This window comes from Rattus norvegicus, chromosome 13, assembly GCF_036323735.1.
Source record: "Rattus norvegicus strain BN/NHsdMcwi chromosome 13, GRCr8, whole genome shotgun sequence".
NCBI lineage: Eukaryota > Metazoa > Chordata > Mammalia > Rodentia > Muridae > Rattus > Rattus norvegicus.
The window spans coordinates 12502929-12528177 of NC_086031.1; the positions used below are offsets into that span (position 1 = coordinate 12502929).

The window sequence follows — 25249 nt, forward strand, 5'->3', positions numbered from 1 at the left end:
CATACAGCCACCAAACCAGATAAGATGGATGAAGCAAAGAAGTGCAGGCCGACAGGAACCAGATGTAGATCTCTCCTGAGAGACACAGGCAGAATACAGTAAATACATAGGTGAATGCCAGCAGCAAACAAGTGAAATGAGAATGAGACCCTTGTTGAAGGAATCAGAGAAAGGACTGGAAGAGCTTGAAGGGACACAAGTCCCCATATGAACAAAAATGCTAAGCAATCAGAGCTTCCAGGGACTAAGCCACTACCCAAAGACTATACATGGACTGACCCTGGGCTCCAACCTCATAGGTAGCAATGAATGGCCTAGGAAGAGCACCAGTGGAAGGGGAAGCTCTTGGTCATACAAAGACTGAACCCCCAGTGAACGTGTTTGTTGTGGGGAAGGTTGTAATGGTGGGAGCATGGGGAGGGGAACAGCCATATAGAAGGTGAGGGGGAGGGTTTAGGGGGATGTGGGCCAGGAAACCAGGAAGTGTAATAACAATCGAAATGTAAATAAGAAATACTCAAGTTAATAAAGATTAAAGGAGAAGGAGGAGGAAGAATGGGAGGAGGAGGAAATGAAGTATTGCAAAATCTAAGACTTACAAAGAAACTTAATGCTTGTCAGTTATTTTGTTTCTTCTTATTAGTTTCCTCAGCTAATAGTCACTTTATTGTCATCTGAAGAATGAAGAGGAATTTTATAGCACTGTAGGCATTTATTCCATTGGAATAATGAATAAAGTCTTAAGTTTTTTCTTCCTACCTAAATTGTATTCATTTTACATTCTGATGCCAGTTACTCTTCTGTCCTCTGCTGCAAGTACCCTTACTTCCCTATCTTCCCACATCGGACTACTCCTCTTTTTCTGTTCAGAAAAATGGTAGGCTCCATTGGATATCAACCAGTCATGTCATATTAGGTTGCATTAAGAATAGGCACTTCCTCTTCTATTAAGACTGTACAAGGCAACCTAGTAGAAGGAAAGAATCTCAAAGGGAGACAACAGAGTAAGAGACTATTCCTGTTCCCACTTTTTTTTTTTTTTTTTTTTTCGGAGCTGGGGACCGAACCCAGGGCCTTGCGCTTCCTAGGTAAGCGCTCTACCACTGAGCTAAATCCCCAGCCCCTCCTGTTCCCACTTTTAAGATCAACTTATACAACTGCAACATATCTTCAGGGGATGTAGTATTCTCTCCTTGGTGATTCGATCTCTGTGCGCCCCTATGTAGTGAAGTTAGTTTAATCTGTGGGTTTTCTGTCAGTCTCATTCCCAACTAGATTGCTTTAGAAATGTAATCACTCCAACTCTGTAACAGTTGGATCCCCTCCCTCCCCCCATTTTGGATAGTTTTCTGAATCTGTCTCTTTTCATGTAGTTTGGAGACAACAGCAAGTCTTTCTTATTTTCACTGTCTCTCATATTTATCACACCAGTAATAAAACAATAAGAATAGTCCCTCAGTTGTGTTTTTTAAGATAAGGAGATGGCAGAACTACCACAGAATATAAATAAAGCATTATCGCACTACCAGATAACTCAGTGTATGGGAAAACTTAGAAAGAAAGCATGTTGGAATGTCAGGAGTAAGAGGAAGAGAATCAAGATTAGCATATGGAAAAGTCAGTTAGCAGAGAAACCCCTCCCTCGAAGGCTCCTTGTTATCAAAAATAGCATGTGCAAAGTCAGACCCTGGTAAAGGATGCAAATGATCAATAAGGGACATGACTCTATAGGTACAGGGACTTGAGCATGAATCTGTCCTAACACACTGGTCAATTATCATGCTCAATAAACCCTTTCTCCTTCTTAAAAAACTGTCTGTTATCAACCCTATCCACATGCTCTCATCCAACTTTTTGTTCCAGGACACAAGAACATGAAAATCTCTGTGCGTGTCTGTTAGGATTGGATCCACCTCTTTAACAGAAGAGATTTCCATGTTATGAATCTCTCCTGTGAGTCAGCATGGAATGTCATGTTAAACATCTGAGCTTTCACAAAAGCATGAGACTTACACAATGAAATTGTAGGACCCTTGAATCTCTGTGTTTTCTAAATCTAGTCAGAGTTTACAAAATGCAAGTATCTATAGAGTCAGGCAGAGCTTCCAATAAAGGTAATGTAAGAATGTGCTGAAAGGAAAACACAGAAAAAATGCCAGGGCAGAATACAGGAATAATTCCCTATTAAAGAATTGTCATTGTTTAAAAGAATGATGTATTTCAAAGGTTAGCATATCAGCACTTTTCATTTAGCCCTTTTGAGTAAGGAAAGAGCAAGGGATGGGGCTGTACATCCATAATCCCAGCACTCAGAGGGTGGGCCAGCAGACCTGGGAGTCCACAGGGAAAAGCAAAAAACAAAACAAAAACAAAGCCTGACTATGCTCTTGAGCTAGAGGATAGCCTTAATATGCTACTGGTCTAGAGGTTAAGGCCCCTTTCTGACCCTTACTGTGATATTATGGACTATGATATTTTCATGCTTCAGTTTCTACAAGTGTAGAGATTTGGCAAAGTAGTTCATATCAATGAGTAACCAGAGTTACTGAGGAGTTAAGCATAGTATTAGAAAAGTTAAATGTAGTGATTCTTGTCCTGTATTTTATGTATTCTTGGCAGTCATATTTTTGAAGTATACTATGACTGGTATAGGTATGTAAAGACCTACCCTAAAGACACTTCAGAGACAATCCTCTTGATAACCATCTTAATATTGTCCAAACAGATCAGGAAAAAGGATAATTAATGGTCTGAATGGTAGGAGACATTCCTGGATGTTCCATGGATTAGCTATCTGACCTATATGTAACTTCTTGAAGTGTCCATGCCCAAGGATTCAAAGACAGACTCCTATACTCCAAAGATTTATGTGGGAAATGTATTGGCCTGATATGTTGGAATGGGTATAAACTATTCAACTGGTGGTGAGTTGGTGACTAAATGGCCCATGAACTTGAAAAATATTCACTCTTCCTCTTCTTCTTCCTTCTCTTTGTCTTCTTTCTATCCCTTTTCTTCTTTGTTCTCCAATTCCTCTTCCTTTTAATTCTTTTCCTCCTCATTCTGCTCTTTTCTCCCTCCTGTCCTGCATGTCTGTACTTTCTGTTTCTACCCTCTTTCTTAGTCTCAGAATAAATGACATCAATATAATCTTATGGAACATATACTGTTATTCTAGTACTTTCAGCTGCTTCATCCCATGCATTCCTCATTTTTCATGATACTTTTCAGATTAAATAAATAGTTCTTTACATTCAAACCATACATAACACACCAAGAGAAAGGAAGAAAACACACATACACACACAGAAACACACACACACGCACACACAGAAACACACACACACATACACACAAACACAAGAACACAAAACAGTCATAAAAAGCATATAAAGAAAATGTGTGATTTGCACCTAAGGTATAGAAAAGATTGCATATATGCCAGCTTTGCTAGAACTCATTTCTATTATCCTACAGCACAGTCCATCTTAAGGTTAACTATGCAGTGGGGATGAACAGAATAAAAGTCTAGAATCCTATTATTGTAGCAGAAGATTGCAAGAAAAATAGAAGCATACACTTGATCACAAAAAATGTTGTGTGAGATTATGTTATAGAAACATATGTATATTTCCTCTGTTCATTTCTTCAACAATTATTACATATGGCAGGGCTGTGACTTCATAGTGTACTTAGTTATGGCTCTATTAGAAGGTTTTGTCCTGCCTATTGTGATAAAAATATTATTTAATAAAACTACCATAAGTGATTATTATCATTATTTCTTCTATAATTTCTGTAATTTCTCTGACTGGCTTATATCCACTAGGTATACCCTTTTTCCAAAGTATGATTCACATCTTTATTGAATGCTCACAATCAGCAATGTCATTATGAGAACCTATGTGCTACAAATACCTTGAAAACTAAAAAGTAAGGTGTCGTTTGCAAATTCTATTTTATTAAGGATTTACCAGGAAGGAATCACTGATAACAATACACGGTAACCTTCAAATGGCACTTGACTTCTGTGTATGTGAAGGCAGTGGACAAAGCCTTGTAATAACACATGAATTTCATAACTAATCATAATAATGAAAAGAAATAAAAGAAATAACAAAATTTCATTTTTAAAACAGTAGTATTCTTTGGCCAAGTAAAATATTCTAAGTCTTGCTAATGCCAAAGGGCAGTATCACTGTTTTGTAGTCAAGTCACTCTAGAAAGAATAGATTCTTCTAAGGAATAAACCAGCCTCTCAATAGTGAGGCCATGTACCCCAGCATTAGGGCTCTCACATCACATTTATCTGAAAGGCCTAGACAACGCCTATTTATAAACACAAGTAGTATTTATTCTTTACCAGACCTAAGTGATGACTACAGCAGCAAACATGGAATTACGTACTGCAAGCATCCTTCTGACATTCAGATGTATTTCTCATCTACATAATGGATGTCAGCATGGAACAAATAATAGCTAATTACAACAAGACAATTATAGGCAAATTAAACTCAACAAGTTTAGACTTAAGAATCAAATTGACACTGGTCCAGAATATGAATTATGACTCATATAGATTAACTATAAGGAATTTCATGTTGAAGTTGGCCAGCAGTGACTCTCTGCAGGGTACTACAGAGCATGCGCTGTCCCTTCAGGTGAGGCTGGCTTAAGGCTTCATGCTACCAACACTTACCATTCCTGGAGAGAAGAATAGCCAGAAAACTCTGAGGAGAAAACTTGAGGTAGAGCAAGAGGGCAGGGGCTTGTGCTGTTATAAAACTCAGTGTTACAATTTCCTTGGATGGAGCTGTATCTTTGTAGATAGCTGAAGATGAGAGGCTTGTGTTCTTGGCCACTGGGTATGGTTCTTGAAACATGTATGTAACAGAGGTGCCTGAATAAAAAAGTGCTGACATCTCTACAAATAAGAAGAAAAGATAGCATATTTTCAAATATCTAATCAATTGCTCTAAGAAGCTGTAATGCCTTTTCATTCATTCCTCTGCCTCTAGCACTCTGCGAGGGGAGTTAACACACACACACACACACACACACACACACACACACACTCTTGATCACAGAAGTATATACACACATACAGCAAATGCACAAAAAAAGGGACAATAATTTAATCTATGTCCATCTAAGTCCATCTCAGTAGCCTTCATGAAATATGTATTGTGATTTATAGTATGTCTGCCAATATGTTGAAATACTTATTTTGCCAGGGTTCAGAATTCTCTAGAGATAACAGTATGTTTCATCTTTTTATGAACAGCTATGAAGGAAACACTGTTTTTTATAGTAGACTTCTAAGATTTGTGAACAAATCTATGCCTGGGACAGTGTGTGTAAACCTTAGTTTACATTGATATGATAAGTTTCTCTTCTTCCCAAAGAAGGTAGCAGTCTTTCCTTCTTAAATCTCCGGCTATTTTTCTACCATGTGAAATTTTGTTAACAGTTTGTAGTAGTAACACCTCGGTAGCACTACACATTTGTGCATATTGTCTAGCGAACCTGCACTACTAGCTCAATTTTGGGAAACGTTCACAAATGACATTTTCTTTTTTATTAAACCTGCTTTATTAGTATTTCTTACATTAAAACTGCAAAGTAGACACTTTTGATCATGAAGATGTTGACTCATCATTGCTTGATACAGGTGTTTTCCTTATAAATATATGATGTGCCATCTGAGCTACTATTTTTCTAGTTAACAAAATTAAGCTTTGTCATAAGTTTGGGTTTATGTTCAAATGTACATGTTATTCACAATGTAGGAAAAGCATATTAGATATGAATAAATGTAATATGATTTCCTTCTTTTAAATGACAATAAATTAAAACTGAAAAAAAATTTTAGAAATGTCAAAAAAATTGACATTCTTATTCTGCTATTGGAGATAATTTTGACTAACTCTAATATGAAGATTTCAATGTAAAGCTGAATTCTGGAGTATGTGTAGATGCTTCTATTCACCCATTATTTATTTATTTATTTATTTATTCATTTATTTAATATTTTAGGGCAAGAAATGATGGTGTTGGAGTAGATTTAGTTTTCTCATAGTTTAATTATAAATAAAAACTAAAGCAAATTAAGTGAATTTTACATATTATTGTTAGTTTATGTTTAAATAGTATAACATTTCAAATAAAGAGTAAGTGCAAGAATTTAGGGAGAAATTGTACAATGTGTATAGTGTTCACTGCGGGCTAAATAAGACCCTTTCTACAAAATTCCTGCATTTTCCGCACATTATCATTGTGAAAATCAAGAAAGTTTGAGGTTAAATACATAACTATTATCCACACAGGGATAATGGTAAAATAATGAGAATCTGAATCCAACCTGTTTCCACAGAGCTTCAGTGATAGATGAATTAAATAAGAGAAGATAGTATTTATAATGGGAAATGTTGCAATGATTAACACTGATGCTTACAAACATTGATGACAAGTAAAGGAATGCTTATGACATGAAATAAAGGAAGTCTATGAGTAAATAAAACATATGCCATGATCTCCACTATATTAAACATAAGCAACATTTGTAAATAATTGTATGTGATTAAACCAGGTTTAATTTTCCAGATTTGTAGGGAAATTTCCCTTAATTAATTAATTGGCTAATAAAGATAACAAGAAGCTAATCACTTGGTCAAAAAGAAGAGGTAGGTCTTCCAGGCCTAAGAGAGGAAAAGGGGATGCGGGAGGAAGAAACAGATCTTCTTTTACAGGGAATAGACCCCAGAAACTGTTAGACCCAGTGATGACCTCTCCCACTAGATTTTCACCAGAGAATAACTGATGAGTTTTAGACAATAGATTCTGCACCCAGCAGTTGTGTCATTGTTGATTTTAAACAAAGATTGTCTGGTGTTTTCCATTTGTGGTGATTCAGGAGGCCAGGAGAGAAAGAAGATAGCGGGGGTGGAATTCTACCAGGCTTTTGGACAGGAAGATTGGGCAAAGGACATAGCTCCAGGGGAGAGGAAACTACAGTGGAATGCAAGCTAGTGAGAGTGCACTCGCAGCTGGCTGTCGGGTGGTGGGCTGGCAAGAGAGTGAACTTGGAGCTCTGGCAAGCCAGGCCAGAATAGGGGTGTAGTTAGGTCAGCCAGCTGGTGAGAGTGCTCTTAGAGAAGGTGAAGCTGCAGTCACAGAAGGACACTGGAGCAGCTTAACACCAAGCTAATCTCAAGGGAGTAAGCAAGGGGGGATACATGCTACACAGATTCCTGCATCAATTTAGAAATTCGTTATCTAGCACATTTAATGTGAATAATATTTAAGTGGGGCATTGGTTAGTCTGTCAACAATGGAATAGTGCTGAAGACAAAAAAATGTGCATTGATAAATGAGAGTGAGGAATATGGATATACATAGGCGAAACAATCAATTCAAGGACACCAAGGTGGCTAGGAGGGTAAAGGTGTTTGCAGCCTAGCCTGAGGGGCCACATGGTAAAATAAAAGAAACTGTATCTACTCATATATACATATGCACATGCACTCGCACACATGAATAAATATAATTTAAATTTGTAAAATGAAATATTGGCTTTTGTAAGAGCATAATTTTACAATACAAAATTAATTCAAAATGCAACAAGGTCCTCAATAAAAAAGATAAAATTATAGAAAGATGATACTTAGAAAAAATACTTAGAAGAAACTATAGGTATAAATTTTCACTTCCTTGAATGCATCAATTATTTCTTATGTATGACAGTATAAGTAGAAACAATAAAAGAATGAAAAAGACGGACACCCGCGGATCCCGGCCCACAGCAGCTCTCTGCTCCCAAACCCCGTGGGAGAGAGACCTCACCGCCTGATCAGGTGGGCACTCCTGAGGCTGCAGAGCGGAGGAGACCACCAACACTGCCCACCCCTGCCCACGTCCCTGGCCCAAGAGGCAGCTGTGTAAGGCCTCTGGGTTCCCGTAGGGGAGGGCCCAGGAGGGGCAGGACCCCTGCGCCTGAGACACCGCCGGAACCTGAAGGAAACAGACCAGATAAACAGTTTCTGCACCCAGATCCCGTGGGAGGGAGAGCTGAACCTTCAGAGAGGCAGACACGCCTGGGAGACCAGGGGAGGCTGCACTCTGTGCACGTCCAGACGCCAGAGGAGAACACCAGGCGTCATCTGGAGCCCTGGTGTGCGGAAGCTCCCGGAAAGAGCGGCACAGATCTTCCCGGTTGCTGCCACAGCGGAGAGGACTTAGGCAGTACCCCACGAGCAAACTTGAGCCTTGGAACCACAGGTGGGACCAACTTTTCCCCTGCAGGAAACCTGCCTGGTGAACTCAAGACACAGGCCCACACGAACAGCTGAAGACCTGTAGAGAGGAAAAACTACACGCCCGAAAGCAGAACACTCTGTTCCCATAACTGGCTGAAAGAAAACAGGAAAACAGGTCTACAGCACTCCTGACACACAGGCTTATAGGACAGTCTAGCCACGGTCAGAAATAGCAGAACAAAGTAACACTAGAGATAATCTGATGGCGAGAGGCAAGCGCAGGAACCCAAGCAACAGAAACCAAGACTACTTGGCATCATCGGAGCCCAATTCTCCCACCAAAACAAACATGAAATATCCAAACACACCAGAAAAGCAAGATCTTGTTTCAAAATCATATTTGATCATGATGCTGGAGGACTTCAAGAAAGATGTGAAGAACTCCCTTAGGGAAACACAGGAAAACATTAATAAACAAGTAGAAGCCTACAGAGAGGAATCGCAAAAATCCCTGAAAGAATTCCAGGAAAACACAATCAAAGAGTTGAAGGAATTAAAAATGGAAATAGAAGCAATCAAGAAAGAACACATGGAAACAACCCTGGATATAGAAAACCAAAAGAAGAGACAAGGAGCTGTAGATACAAGCTTCACCAACAGAATACAAGAGATGGAAGAGAGAATCTTGGGAGCAGAAGATTCCATAGAAATCATTGACTCAACTGTCAAAGATAATGTAAAGCAGAAAAAGCTACTGGTCCAAAACATACAGGAAATCCAGGACTCAATGAGAAGATCAAACCTAAGGATAATAGGTATAGAAGAGAGTGAAGACTCCCAGCTCAAAGGACCAGTAAATATCTTCAACAAAATCATAGAAGAAAACTTCCCTAACCTAAAAAAAGAGATACCCATAGGCATACAAGAAGCCTACAGAACTCCAAATAGATTGGACCAGAAAAGAAACACCTCCCGTCACATAATAGTCAAAACATCAAACACACAAAATAAAGAAAGAATATTAAAAGCAGTAAGGGAAAAAGGTCAAGTAACATATAAAGGCAGACCTATCAGAATCACACCAGACTTTTCGCCAGAAACTATGAAGGCCAGAAGATCCTGGACAGATGTCATACAGACCCTAAGAGAACACAAATGCCAGCCCAGGTTACTGTATCCTGCAAAACTCTCAATTACCATAGATGGAGAAACCAAGATATTCCATGACAAAAGCAAATTTACACAATATCTTTCTACAAATCCAGCACTACAAAGGATAATAAAGGGTAAAGCCCAACATAAGGAGGCAAGCTATACCCTAGAAGAAGCAAGAAACTAATCATCTTAGCAACAAAACAAAGAGAAGAAAAGCACACAAACATAACCTCACATCCAAATATGAATATAACGGGAAGCAATAATCACTATTCCTTAATATCTCTCAACATCAATGGCCTCAACTCCCCAATAAAAAGACATAGATTAACAAACTGGATACGCAATGAGGACCCTGCATTCTGCTGCCTACAGGAAACACACCTCAGAAACAAAGACAGACACTACCTCAGAGTGAAAGCCTGGAAAACAACATTCCAAGCAAATGGTCAGAAGAAGCAAGCTGGAGTAGCCATTCTAATATCAAATAAAATCAATTTTCAATTAAAAGACATCAAAAAAGATAAGGAAGGACACTTCATATTCATCAAAGGAAAAATCCACCAAGATGAACTCTCAATCCTCATCTTCGGTTGGTTTATATACAAGTGTGCAATTTCTAGGCTTGAAAGTAAAATGATGCTATCTGGTGCTGGATAGAGGAGCCTTATTTTTTATTATGGCAGCTTGCTATTTTTGTAACATGGTGATTTGGTTGAACACAATAAAGTACAGTAGTAACTGATCTCCCCTTCTTCCTGGATGAGTGAGGAGATGATTAAATGTTGATGTCAGCATCCTTGAGCATATTCAGATGAGCTTCTGCTTCTGTTGAAAAGGATGCTGTGTTTGATTGTGGTCCGAAGCTTTGAAGCACTACTTGGCATCTCCTTCCTTGGAGGTCTCACTGTTTAAACATAACAGATTTGATAGCTTGTTGGTAAGGTGAGGTCCAGCTTGTCTCCCCTAGGTCATCTTCATGTGAATCCAGTGGTTATACGGTTTTGTTCTAGGGATATTTCATTTTTTTAATAACGGTTTTAGCTGACATTCATGGAGAGAATGAATCCTTAGAACTGTGCCACTAGTGAAAGGAAATCCTGTCTAGAGTATGTTTCTTTACAAAGCTGTGCCACACCATCCTTTGGGCCCTCTGCTGGAAAAGTAAAATCATGTCTCAAATAATGCCTTTTAAATTGTATCCTCTAGTATTATAGACGTAGGACAGTACTGTATCATACCTCTGTGGATGTAAAATAGCTTGTACCTGCTTTATGATACGTAGTAGTGACCGTGCTAGTAGTAGTGACAGAGCTGTTTTTAATGATGTTGCTCAGAATGTTTTCTTTCCAGATGATGATTGAGAAGCTAATTTAAAAAAAAATGGTGCCAGGTACCACAAGAGTAACAGAACTGTGCTGTTTTCTCGGGTTTTGTTTTTTTACTTTTTTTTTTTTTTTAATGGAGTGTGCTGGATGTCTCTACAGTTTTGTTCAGATGACTGCAGAACCTGGAAAAGCTGTTGCTGCTGTTGATGCATAACACACTGCTATTATTGGTCTTTTTATATAAATATAAATATATATATATATACAGATATATAATTTGAATTTTTTGAAACTTTAGCTGTGCTGTCAACTTTGGAAAAAAGTATCCCCGTTTACTGTGTTGAGTTGTCACTGTACAGAAATTAACAGCCATATTGGTCTAGAAATGTTGAACTTAAGTTTTTTCCATTTGTACAGGGGTAACACACTGTATTAAATCTGTAAGGTCTTATCTACGTGGGTTTGATTATAAAAACTAATAAAGTATTCTCTAAATTTAAAAAAAAAAGAATGAAAAAGACGAATTGACCTCCAACAGAATGAAGGAGCTTCCTGTTTCAAATAATATAATGAGGACTTTGAAAAGAAATCCAATACAATTGTAGGATAAATTTGCAAATATATTTTTATAAGGGAAATATAGTCAAAAGACAGAAAAATATTAGAACTGAATTACAACCAAATGTCAACCAGAATAAAAATGTGCAAAAGGTTCAAATATGCGGTTATTATTCAAAAAGGATGTCTAAATGGATGGTAAAGATTTGAAAGGATATTTATCATGACTAGTCATTAGGTATGATCAAGTCAGCAATACAGTATGGCACCATTTCTCATACATTAGGACGTGGTCTATAAGACAATCACACGCTAATGTCTGTGTGAGACTACAAAAAACAAAAACAAACAAACAAACAAAAAAACCCTGGAGCTTTCAGACACTGATGGTAAGAATGAAAAATCTACAATCCATTTTGAAATATAATTTCCCAGTTCTGAAAGAGATGAACCATGGGGCAGCAGTGTCTGAGCATGTAAGTGCATTTGGCAACCACCATGGTTGATGACCTGAGTTTTACTCCTAGTGATACATAGTGATGTTAGTTATAAATGGGAAACCCTCAAGCAGCCCCCAAGAGGGAAGACCCACTGATTTGGTCCAAAATTAAAGTATAGGCTCACCTCAAGTTGGACTCCAGGAGAATTTCTGATGGACTAGTCAATGCTGAGAGGAAGTACTCCTCAGGAAACTGGGCAACAGGTTTCTGCTTGACAGAAAGGGATCCCTTGGCATATATCTGGTTGCATATTGAAGTCCAAAACTAACTTCCCGTCTCCTCAGTACTTGTTATGTACATGTATCTGTTATTTATTTCTAATACTATGATAGTTGTTGGCATCATCAGAAACAAGCTTCTGAGTCCAATGATAACATCATCCATATGCAACAATGACCCATGCCTCTGTTGCCACGGCAATTGCCCTACCTTCACCTGCCTGCCTCACCTACATGCAGTAGATGCATGTGGTTACCTCGTGGCCCAAATAAAATTCAGAGTACTCCCACCCCGACCCTCTCTCTCTTTCCTTCTTCTTCATCACCCACTTTGTCCTTTTCCCCCAATAAACTACTGCCATGAGATTGTGCTGGCTCCGTGTGATCTGTCCCGGGTAGCCACCATTGTAAACAACAATGGCATCTTGGCCCATAGGTCCATTTTACCTCTTCCATTATCCTAGCTTTCAGGCTTTTCCAAATTAGAAAACTAGCATGTGGCCTTCCCTGCCACCCTTCCCCACTACTTCTCTGCTTCCCTTGTTAGTTGCTCTACTATCCTCTCCCACTTTTCTCTGCTACTCCCTGCACCTGCAGGAGAAATATCCCTGACCCTGGCCAGTCCTATCTGCTTCCTTTTCTCTCTGCTCTGGACTCTTCCTGTGGCTTCTTTCTGTTCTCATTCTTATACCTACAATCAATATAATTACACTCCCATGGAGCAGCTATTTCCAGGGTTTCTCCACTATTTTCTCACAGCTATAAGAAAAACCAATTTCAGAAAGTGGTTCTTTGTCTTCCATAGAATCAAATGGAACATATATACCCCAACAGCAGCTTCACATGACCAAGTGAAGAAATGTGATAAAATGATTAAAAATTAAAAAAATCAAAAATGCACGTGAGATTCAGTGGTAGTCTTATTGAGAAACATCAGAAAATGGAGATAGTCGAGGGTCTGTGGAAAAACAAACAGGCAAGCAAAGTGGGAAATATCCAGATTTTTAGCAATAGAAAGAAGAAACATGGATGAAGTGACAATATTATCTAATAGGAGAAATACGATACAAGAGGCAAGTTGTGTTAGTGTTCTATTATATGAGAGCTCCAGGCTAGGCAAATTCAAAAACAGAAAGAGAGAGTGACCTGAAAGTGGGTGGGTGTGAGGCTGGGAGTTGTCAGTAGTGTGTAGAAACAACAGAAACTAGGCCATCATACATTTGTTTTTCTTTTATCACTATTAAAACTCTGAAATTTATTCCTGTCAAATGTTTCCTTATAGTTAGCTGACTAGCACAGAGGGTGTACAGATCCATGTCAGAATGAATGTCAGCTAGGGCCGACAGATTTACAAGGACATACTGTCTACAGCTGGCTGTCCCCACTATCCCCACCCCCTCATGCCCTCCTGCCAATTTAAGCATGTAATGACCTCACCAACACACTTCCCACTTAAGCCTTCCGAATTTACTAGCCACTTTTACACTAGGAAGCCTATCTTTGTTAACCTCCTGTGCACCATTGAGATGCAAATATACCTTTAAAATCCTCTTTTTCTTTTTACCAGGAAGATACTTAAGTACCTGGAAGGATCCAGCTAAGAGGAACCATCCAAGAATGCAAATCCCATTCCAGTCCCAGAGGGGCAAAGAGAGCCCACCTTGAGTGCAGAGCCCAACTATAGGACAGGAGAAGTTTATCCTTAGAACACTTCAGCACAAAAAATCAAAATAGTGACAGTCTCAGATAAATGTATTCAGTTGAACATTCTTAGATTAAAGCAATAAGCAATTTTCAGAAGGACATATCCTTCATGCTTTCTTTCATATGTAAAATCTAGATTCCCCACCCCACCTCCACCCCACCCCTTCTCCACATACATATAAAAGTCCTGGTCTTTTTCCTACCCCCAGATAGACTGCCTTTCTACTTTCATGACATATCTATGTTAATCTAAAATGTAATGCATTCGTCTTTTTTTTTAAATTAGATATACTTCTTTATTTACATTTCAAATGTTATTCCCTTTCCTGGTTTCTGGTCCATAAACTCCCTTCCCCTCCCCTTCCCCCTTATGAGTGTTTCTTCCTGACCTTCCTTACCTCCCCATGCCCCCACTTCCCCGCCGCCCCCACTTCCCCGCCGCCGACATTTCCCGGAACTGGGGGTCCAACCTTGGCAGGGCCAAGGGCTTCCCCTTCCACTGGTGCTCCAACAAGGATATTCTCTCCTACATATGCAGTTGGAGACCTGGGTCAGTTCATGTGTAGTCTTTGGGTAGTGATTTAGTCCCTGGAAGCTCTGGTTGGTTGGCATTGTAATGTATATATCCTAACAGAGGAATGTTAATTGTACCTATCTAAAAGACCAACAATAAATACAACTTTTAAAGCATTTCTGGAAAAAAATATTTCTATCATAATTTTATTCAGAATGAAATCAATATCACAAATGGGAATAAGCTCTAAACAAAGCAGCAAACCAAAGAAATCAAAAGTCCCACCCTGATCATGATTGACCTGCCACCTGGTTGGTCATAGTCTAAATCCTCTTCCTCCAGGGAATGTTGATTTGGTTCTTAACACCCATGTTAGGGAGGTAAAACTGCCTCTATACCTAGTTCCATGGAATCTGATGCTCTCTTCTTTCCTCCTATGGCTCCCTTACTCTATTAGCCAAAAATCAATGTTTCCAAACAGCCTAAGAAAGTAGAAAATTGAGAAAAGCAGCTGGGCTATTGGTAGCATGACTTTGAAGGGGATCTTGGGAACTCCACATCCCCCTCTCTCACTTCTGCTTCACAGAGGCTGTAAGAAATTTATTTTTCTTTGTAACATTCATAATGATGTTGCATGTCAACATGAACCCAAAATCAACAGAGCAAAGCCTATTGGCTGAAATCTCTGAAATTATAAGCCGAAGTGAACATTTCTTCCTTGGTTATACCAAGAGTCAGTAATTTTTTCCAGCACTGGTAAAGGAGTACATGTCCTTAATTTATGCTTGATATTCCACATGTTTACAAACCTCATCCCTGAAATAGATGATGCTGGAATAGGAAGCAGAGGAGAGCACCCCAACAGTGAGCCCCCACTGCTAAGGGAATTTCTCTTCACAAATGGTTCTCCTCAGTTCCACATCATGTTTTGTCGGAAGCAATTTTCAAGACTAGTACTTCCTTATGTAGAAGATCACTTAATTTTTAATATAGAGGAGGAAATTGTAAACAGTGGAATTTGTTAGATCATGAAAAGGCTGAGGACATATCTGTTTATTTAACTTATGGATCAAAATGAGAAAACGTATTGTAACAGATGCGAGGAACAGTATTGTCAGAATGATTTCACATGTTGTAGAACAGGGAACATGTCAAAAGGAGGTTAAACATAAAGGATGGCTTATGGGATGTTTGAATAATGTTCATTGATAAATACAGGTAGGACCACTGTCCAAGTCCCCCCACCATTAGATTTTGGGTGCTTCAGTGCATACTTTGTGTCATGTCTGTTCTCCTACATCGGCATGTGTTTCCTGTAATGATGGGCCCTCAAACTGAGGCACACAAACTTTTCAGAGATTGATAACAGAGCTTTCCCCGTGTGAAAACTGAGAGCATCTTTTGATTTCAAATTAGTTTAAAAGATAGTTGCTCTTTTTTTTTTTTTTTTTTTTTTTTTTTTTTTTTTTTTTTTTTTTTTTTAAGGATGTTATACATGCTGTCCTTGCTAGTTTTTTGTTACCTTTACCCAGGTCAGAGTAAACCAGGAAGAGGGAACTTGGATGTAGAAAATGCCTTTAACAAATTGGTCTGTAGTCAAGTTTGTGGGAGCCATTTACTTAAATATTAATGTAGCATGTCCCAGCCTACTGTTGGCAGTGCCTTCCATGGGCAAGTGGTCCTTCTTTATCCAAGAAGTCAGGCTAAGCAGGTCAAAGGTGAAAGTCAGTGTAGAATTCTCTATGATCTTTATTGCAGTTCCTGTCTCCAGGTCCCTGACTTGGGTCCCTTCCTTATCTTCTGATGAGACTGTCACTATAAGTCAAAAAAGCTCTTTCCTCTTCTCTTCTTTATTTCTCTCTTTCTTTCTTTCTTTCTTTCTTTCTTTCTTTCTTTCTTTCTTTCTTTCTTTCTTCTCTCTTTTTTTTGTAGTAGTTTGAATATGCTTGATCTATTGAATGCTACTATTTATTAGAAGGTGTGACCTTATTGGAGTAGCTGTGGCCTTTGTGGAAGAAGTGTATCAGTTTGTGGGCTTTGAGAACTTCCTCCTAGTTGCCTCTGAGACAGTCTTCTCCTGTTTGCCTTTGGAACAAGATGTCGATCTCTCAGCTCCTTCTCCATCACCATATATGCCTGCATGATCCCATGCTTCCCACCTTGATGATGATGGACTGAAACTCTAGATGTGTAAGTCATGCCCAATTAAATATTGTCCTTTATGAGCTGTATTGGTCATGATGTCCCTTCACAGCAATGGAAATGCTAAGATACTCCCGAAGGCTTTTTTTTTTCCATATCATTTATCGTAGAAAAGGAAGTAAATGAAAGAAGAAATTGGAAGTAGGTTTATGGAATTTTGCACGGATAGACCTGAACATACTATTTTGGTGTGGATCGTGGAATGTTTTTGGTATTTTTTGCAGATAAAGCTCTTGTGAGCTCAGATTCTACTGGGCTGTGTGTATGAATTTGAAACATAATGTTGAAAGCCAAGGAGATGATGGAGGCCTGTCTTGTTAAATTTTAGAAAAAAGTATAGACTCTATCAGGATTGTTCTTGTGATATTTTGAAATAACAATCTTTAGAGGTAAAACTTATGCTTAATTGAGAAAACAGATGCTGGACAGTTCCAGCTGAGGGATCACCTTCATCCAAAAAGTGGTGAGCATTATTGAGGCAAAGTCTTTTTGAGGAAGTGTTTAATCAATATTTGCATACCAAGCTGTAGGCCACTGGGACCAAAGCAACAATTCAAACAGGCACCAACTTTGTAATATATAAGACTTTACCGGATGGTAGTGGAAAGAGAAGTACTATAGGGGTAATAGAAAAAAACTGAAGTATGGCATCAGGAGAGACTAGTAGAAGTCATTGTTGAGGGTACAACTTCAGTCACCATAGAAACCTCAGGACTGAAAGAAGATGAAGATTCACACCATGTGGTCGTGTCAGATTCACAAATGAAAGACCAGAAAATTATTGATGATAGTACATATCCCATCATTTTAGAGATGCCAGGACTGTGGCACAATAGCCGAGGTATGTAGGAACTATGGGACACAGATGGCCTCAGACTAAGAGAGGTACTATATGTATAGCATACAGCAGAACAATAGAAGTAGAGCTGTCTAGGCCCTTTAGAGCCCAGATCATTAATAGGTACAAGGTGCTAAGCATTAAACGTTTTACAGTCTACATTTAGTTTTGCATTCCTTTGATTGTTACTGTGCCCTAGCGACCCCACCCCACCCTTTCAAAAAGAAAGAAGCTAACTTATTTTTAAAGGAATAAACAATCTCTTAGAGTTATTTTTTGCTGTGACCAGACACCATAATCAATGTAAATTTTGTAAAGGACAATTAGCCAAAAAGCTCTAATCACCCAAGATGCACTACACAGACCACTTGAAGCTCAAGAAGAAGTATGACCAGAGTACAGATGCTTCACTGCTTCTTAAAAGGGGGAACAAGAACATTCATAGGATGGGATATGGAGGCAGAGTTTGGAGCAGCAACTGAAGGAACGGCTAAATGTGTCGCATATATATATATATGTATATACAGTCACCAAGACTAGATAAGATTGATGAAGCTAAGAAGGGCATGCTGACAGGAACCAGATATAGATGTCTCATCTTCACTGGAAGGAAACCAGGAACAGACTGAGCATCCTTAGGCAGATAGGAGAAGGGTCTACAAACCCACCCCCACTTTCTCCAACAGGGCCACACCTTCTAATAGTGCCACTCCCTGGGCTAAGCATATGAAAATCAACACAATCACTTTAGAGATATTGGAGATATTTAAAGGACTGAATTTTTAAAAATTCAAGAGACTTTTAAAAGTTGGTATGCTTTATATAGTGATATTTTTATTAATATTAATTCTTAGAGACATAGAAGTAAAGAAATATTGCAGTTTTGTAGTAATGGATTTGTATATTATACTGATAAGGTGTCAGTTGTCCTTATTATTTTTTGTCAATTTGACAGTGTCCAGGGTTATCTGGGAGGTAAGAACTACAATTAATAAAATATTTCCATCCAAATGGCCTCTAGCCAATTCTGTGGGCATTTTCTTGATTAATGCTTGAAATAGAATGGATGACACAGCCCAATGTGGGTGGGGCAACTCCTAGGCAAGTGACCCTGGAATGTACGAGGAAGTAGGCAGAGCAAACCAGGAAGGACAAGCCAGTAAGTAACATTCCTGAGTACACTTTATTTCATCTTCTGCCTTGAGTTTCCAACCTAAGTTCCTGAATTGCCTTCCACTGAAGATGCACTGTTACCTGGAAGCCAGATAAATGCTTTCCTCCCTGAGTCACTTTTGATTATGACATTTTTCAGCACAGCAAAAAGGAAACTAAGAAACACATAAAATATATTTTGATGACACACCCTTTAACTCCTTCTACTCTCCTGCCATGTACTCCCTCTTCGTGTTATTTATTTATTTGCTAATATATATGTACTCTGAATCCACTTAGTGATGGCTTTATTTGCAGGCAAGGCCATCCAAAGGAGAATAGGCAGCATCACCATATTCATACCCCTAAATAACCTAACTCTTCCTCAACTAATAATCATCAATAGATTGTCAGCTAGGGATAGGTCCTCTTGATCACCTTGGAAATCTATGTCAGAATACTGACTAGATTGATCTTATACAGGTTTTTTGTAAGCAACTTCAACCATATGAGTTCGTGAGCCCTTATCTGCAAACTGGCTCAGTGCATAAATATTTGTATCATACACAAGGACCTGAGTTTGATCCATGGCAGCACATAGCAGAATGGTAATGTCAACTGCCAAAATTTTTCCTCTAACCTCTAAGCATATGCTGGTAGTATTTAGATTCCCCAAACAAAAAAAAAATAGCGTAATAGAATAAAACTTAAAAGTTTTCCTTCACTGAAGATCTATTGGGATGAGACAGGTTTTATTTATTTCAAGTTCTGAGACATGGTTTAACACTGTCTTGATCCTAAAGATTGTTCTAGTGTTTTGTTTTCCCAAGAAAATTTTTATGTTTCCTGGCAGTAGCAAGAAAATAATCCCATCCAGTAAAAGAAAAGGTCAGAATGAGTGAAGTAGGATGTTAAATTATAGTATTCTAAGGAAATCCAGGTACTTCCTTTTTTTCCTTTATCTTTGAGATTAAGTTAAATTAACAAAACTACTGCTTGGTGGAAGAGCTTGAAAAATGTGCTTTAAGGCTGAACTTGGATTGTTTAAAGGATGATCCACAAGACCTATGCTAAAAATAAAAAAAACTAGCATGATGGTGTCTACAATCTTAATGTTGTAGAAGCAGAACCTTGTAAATCTTTGTAGCCTGCTTGCCAGCCATCCTATTCCTTTGAAGAGTCTAAATCAGTGAGAGATATTGACTCAAAAATACAGGGCAGATGTTACCTGAGGAATATATGCCCATTTTGTTCTATTGACAGCATATACATGAACCTCTCTTGAATCCAGGAAAATGTGTGCACATGGACACACACACACACACACACACACACACACACAAACACACACACACACACACACATTCAAACATACACAGTCACACACACTCACTCTCACACACACTTTCTCTCTCTCTCTCTCTCTCACACACACACACACACACACTAAAAAGCAGTGTATATCAATGAATTGGCAAAAGCCATGTAGAATTGTTGAGTCTCAAGGTAGTTAAAATATTAATATTAATAATGCTAGTGAATATTGTTTACACTGGGTGTTCAGCAATCTTTTTATAATTAAAAGAAGTGTTAAAGAACTATGAAGACTTTTTATGATTCTTTTAAACTCATTGACATATATATTCATTTTTTAAAAAAAGATGGCTTAAGTGTTTCTGTATCTACTGAAAACTGTGGTCCTTTGACATACTTTTCATTGAAGTATTACAATTAGAAATGTTAGTGTGTCACTACACACAAGTAAGTGATCAACTTCTGGCCTTCAGCCAGATTCCTTACTCTGGAAGATGCGCCCATTTTCATTTATTACTAACCACAACTGCACTACCAGAAAGAAAATGAGCCCAATGAATGGAAATTACTATGTTGATGAGCTAATTAAAATCTAAACACAGGAAAACTGAGAGCACAAAGTTTGGGCATTGATTGAGTACATGAAGAACATTGGTTTGCCAATGGCATGTGGATACTACATTGCCATACATAGGAGATTTGGTATACATTGCTTGAAGGCATAGTACTATTGGTTTAAACATGGCACATGGGTAATAGAGCACTGCCTGCCATAGCAATCATGTCGATTGCCTAGCATCATAGAATCATAAACCATCATAATTGGATGCTGGAAGACCCCATGTATCAGTGGAGTGTGTGCCCATCTTACCTTTCTGGCAGAAAGGTCCTTCAAATGGTGAGTTGGTACAGTCACAGGAGTAGCCATTATGCTTCTCCACACACTTGCCCCCATTGTGGCAGTTTCTTCCATAGCTGCTGCAGTGACCTGGACAGCCAGGTCTCACCCCAGGTGTGATCTTTGCCCTCTCTTCCAGGTCTATTTTTTGTCCATTCAAGTGTAATGAACGGATGCATCCAAGAAAGCCTTTCTGTCTTGATGATGTCCCTCCTAATGGTGAAAAATGAGGTGGAAAACATGAAAGATGTCATAGCTTTATTACATAAATGTAACTGGTAGATCACAAAATCTCTACCTGTCCTCTCTCCCAAATATCAGTTACAATCTGTTGGGAGCATTTATCTATAGCACTGACATCTAGTGGTCGCTTGTATTTACTACCACCTTTAGCTTTCTTCTGACATCTTTACTAGGTCATAATTGATAAGCATGTTAATAAGATGTCTTTACTCCACCAATCCCCCGAGGACAAGTCCTTAGCCATGCTGTCTGTTTTGTACTTAAGGCAAGTGCCTTTGTTCCCCGGGGTCCCCGTATCATCAACTAGGTGTTCCTGCAATAAAGGCTGATTGAGAAGGATCCAACGGTGTTGCGTCTTCCTTGCCGGTCGAGGTGGGCGCGACAACTGGTGGCCCTTACGGGGACCCGAGAAAATTATCTTTTCTCGTCTGGATCCAGAACTTTTTCAGCCTCAGGACGGTCGGCGCCGGTAAGTTCCCAGTAGGGGCAAATTAGTTGCCGGAATTGGGACAATAGAGTTCCTAGAAGTGGAACGGTAAAGTTCCTAGAATTGGGACTGTAAAGCTCCGGGATAAGGGATTGTAAAACTTCCCTGGTAGGACAATAAAGTTCTCTGGAAAAGCAGGGACAATGATAGCCTTGATTTAGAGGCAAAAAGGGGTTTGTGGAGCACGGTAATGTTGTCTTTTCCATTTGATCCTTTGTGGGTTGGACTAGCACTTTTGCCTTATACTCTTTTTGTGTTGTGGTGTTGCTTCTGTCTGAATTGCCACCGCCCAGGGCACGAATGCATTTGTTGGGAAGAGTCCACTGATGAGCCACAAGATCGTGTATAAATAAACACGCCAGCTCGCCAGCTCGCCTTGCTCGTAAATCGATCGTAAATAAGGTCGTAAAAGCATGGGAAGCTCGCACTCCACCCCGCTCCTGTCAGCTCTTCAGGAGCTTCTTGGTCAGCGTAAGCTTAAAATTGAAAAGAAAATCCTGCTGAGTTTTCTTGATGAGTGTAACCGTTGTGCCCCGTGGTTTATAGTGTCAGGGTCGCTCACTTTGAGAGCATGGGAGAGGCTGGGAAAAGATCTGGATAAGGAGACTACAGTGGACAAGCTTAAACCAGGGACAAAGCCGCTTTGGCGTATAATCCGTGCCTGCTTGGAAGATAAAAGATGTGAAGAAGCTGTTAGGACAGGTCAGAGAATCCTTACAGAACAACAGGAGAGTATGTCAGAAGGAGAGAGAGTTTTGAAGGAGGGAAAGAAAGGAAAAAGAGGAAAAGAGGTAAGAGAAAAGACAGAAAAGATCAAGGAGAGGACAGACAAAGGCGGGAAAAGTAATCAAGATCAAGGAATAAAGAAAATTTATCCCTCATTAAAGACATTGACCTTGGAGATGTCTAGTGATTCAGAGTTTAGTGATAGTGACTTAGCTGACCTTGAGGAGGAGGTAGCTCATTATGAGAAAGAGATTTATCATTCTGACTGGCCAAACACTTACGCTGTGCAGAAACAAGCCAAGGACTTAAATAAGAAGGCAATTATGCCAACAGCACGTCCTGCACCACCGAATAACTTTCAAGGTAAAACAATGGTGAAGCCTACAGGAAGTACTTCTTTTTGCCCGGAAGTATGGAAAGAGTTAGGATTGAGTTTTCCAGTTTTTCTGGATACAAACGGGCAGCGACATCATGAACCTGTTGACTTTAAGACAATAAAACAATTAACAGAGTCAGTCAAAACCTATAGAGTCAACTCAGCTTTTGTTATGGCTCAAATTGAGACTCTTGGCAGATACTGTCTCACCCCTGGAGACTGGGGGAGTTTAACCAGAGCCTGCCTCTCTCCGGCTATGGAACAGGTGTAGTGAAAGGAAACTTAATTTTATGGACCCCGCTCTAGTGGCGGTGTGTTGGTTGATAGCCAACGTTAATTTTTGAAGCATAGTGTTTTATCTGTGCTTGTGCTCCCAGCCCACACAGTAGGGGGAGCGAAACTAGCTACAAAACTGCTACAGTAAACATGGAGACTGCTCAGTCTCACCCAATTTTTCTGGCTCTTCAGGAGCTGTTTAAAAAAAAAAGGCTTAGGATAAAAAGAAGCACTATAGAGAGATTTCTTAGTGAGTGCGATTGCCATTGCACCTTGGCTAGCTCTCTGAGAATCTCGTGGTGGACAGCTAAGAAAAGCTGGGAAAGATTTAAATTTTGCTTGGGAACAAAGAACCTTAAAGGGACAGGCTACAGTAGAAATGCTACAGGAGGAACGATTTGAAAAGGCTGTGAGCGAGGTGGGGGAGGACTCTAAGGAAAACAAGAACAAGAAAGGAATTTATCCATCCCTCAAAGAACAAGGTCAAAAAAAAAAATAAAATTCCAGTTGCTAACTTTAGTGGCCTGACCTTCAACTTTTGCTTACAGAAAGAGAGTGCTCATTAAGAGAAGCCCTTTAAGGGAGCCTGCCTTATCTGTTGGTTTTATTCCAAGAGAGGAGTCAGTCTCCAGCATTAAGTTATTTTTCTCGTTAGTCATCATTAACATGGAGAGTGCCTTTGATCCTATCCCCACAACAGCCAGTTCCTGCTCCTATGGTCAAAATGCCCCAAGTTGGGGGACAGAGAAGCCCCTCGGACTACAAAACTGCCAACAGCCAAAGGTAAAAGTTAAAACAGAGAACATTCCAGGCCCAAGCCTAACCAGATGTGTTTCAAATACAGATGCTTCATCAACTCTGACCAACTTTTACTCCGACAGGACGAGATAAAAATAATAAGGACTTGAAGATCCGATCCTTCTCCTGATTTAGTAGCTCTGTTCCAAGAACCAGGGGCCATAAAACCTTTTGGCCCTTATCTCCTGGAGCCATAAAACAGAACATATTGGGGTAAGATGGGCTAGAAAAGGCCTCGATGATTTGGGCTAACATAAGTAAAACTTCTAATAAAAAAGAGACAAGGTAATGGTAACGTGTTTTTTGTGTATACATTCTTTTAGAGTTCTGTTTTAGTCTTTGGACCCTGATTAGAGATAGTTTACACCCTAGACATGAGAGAGAATGGGTTTGGGAAAAACAGTCCTCCCAGACTCTCCACAGATGCTTTGGAGAAAGAGAAAAACTTTCAGAGCTCTCCTGGGAACAGAAGAAAGGTAGGAGACGTCCTGCCTCTCTGCTGGCTCCTATTGGAAAAATGCTTATTTCTGGTTCTGGGTTCCATAGGTAGGATATCTGGGTCCCTTCGGTGAGACACCATCTAGTTTTTCCCCTCTATGTCTATTGTCTGTCCTTGGTGCACCAAGCTGTTCATGTCTGTCAGTTTATGTCTGTGGTTTTTGTTTCTCATTGTTTAAATGTTTTATGTTTTATGTTTCATGTTCAAAAGAAAAAATGATAAAAACTTTATCTGCTGGTCATTCACACCTTGATTTGGTCTTAACTCGTTTCTGAAAAGAGAACAAATGAATAAAAGACAGTTTCAATCGGCCTTTGAAGCCCTGTACCTACAACAAAGAGCCTAGGTCAGCTGGAGAAGCTGCCCGGGGACAGAACATCTACAGGAGCTGATCTTAAAGGCGCCAACAGTTCCTCAGCTTCTTGGTATGGGAGCTGATGTCTGTTTCTCTTAGAAAAATCCCTGACTTGTTATTAGACTTAGCAGGTGACAAGGTGTTTCTTTTAAAATCACAGCTAGAAATGGTGCTTGGTCTAAATATTAAAGACATGTGTTAACCACTTCAATTTTGTTTCTGACTGGTTTTAAATGTGTAAATATGTTCTACATGCCTTGGTCATAGATTATTGGCCTTTAAGTTATTAGATATGGTTAAAAAATTATAACATCTATAACAAGAAGTTGACATAAAACTGGTAATTTGTATAGAGTCATTCTAGACAATATGTGATATGAGCCAACCTAGAGAAACAGGTCTAAATTGAGATAATATTTTTATAGAACTCTTATCCTAGAAGCCAGGCACCCCCAAATTACAGAATGTAAAATTGTGTTGGAAGTTTTTAAAAGATTTCATGATTCTTTCAATTTAATTTCTGATTCTGCTTATGTAGTTAACGCTGTGCGCTCTCTTGAAATAACAGGGCCAATTAGGTCGACTAGTACAGTATGTCAAATTCTTTTAGAATTACAAAAATTAATTTGGGCCAGAAAAAATAAGTTTTTCATACAACATATTCGAGCTCATACTAATTTGCCTGGTCCCATGGCCAGTAATAATGCTTTGGTGGATGCTAGTACTCACAGAGAATTTATTTTTCATACAGCTCCAGTTGATCTTGCTAGAGAATTTCATCAAAAGTTTCATGTTCCTGCTTTCACTCTTCAACAAAAATTTAAAATCTCTAGAGCTGTAGCTCGTGATGTAG

The 25249-nt window shown here is 39.1% G+C and overlaps 1 protein-coding gene across 2 annotated transcripts in view; it reads right to left on the minus strand.

The window, feature by feature from the left end:
• The window catches only part of Cntnap5bl1 (contactin associated protein family member 5B like 1), a 1004796-nt gene that overhangs the window by 124463 nt on the left and 855084 nt on the right, over window positions 1-25249 (minus strand). For both annotated transcript variants that reach the window (NM_001329899.3, XM_063272228.1), the window contains 2 exon segments: window positions 4700-4924; window positions 20610-20849. In NM_001329899.3, coding sequence (NP_001316828.2) covers window positions 4700-4924; window positions 20610-20849 — 465 coding nt within the window.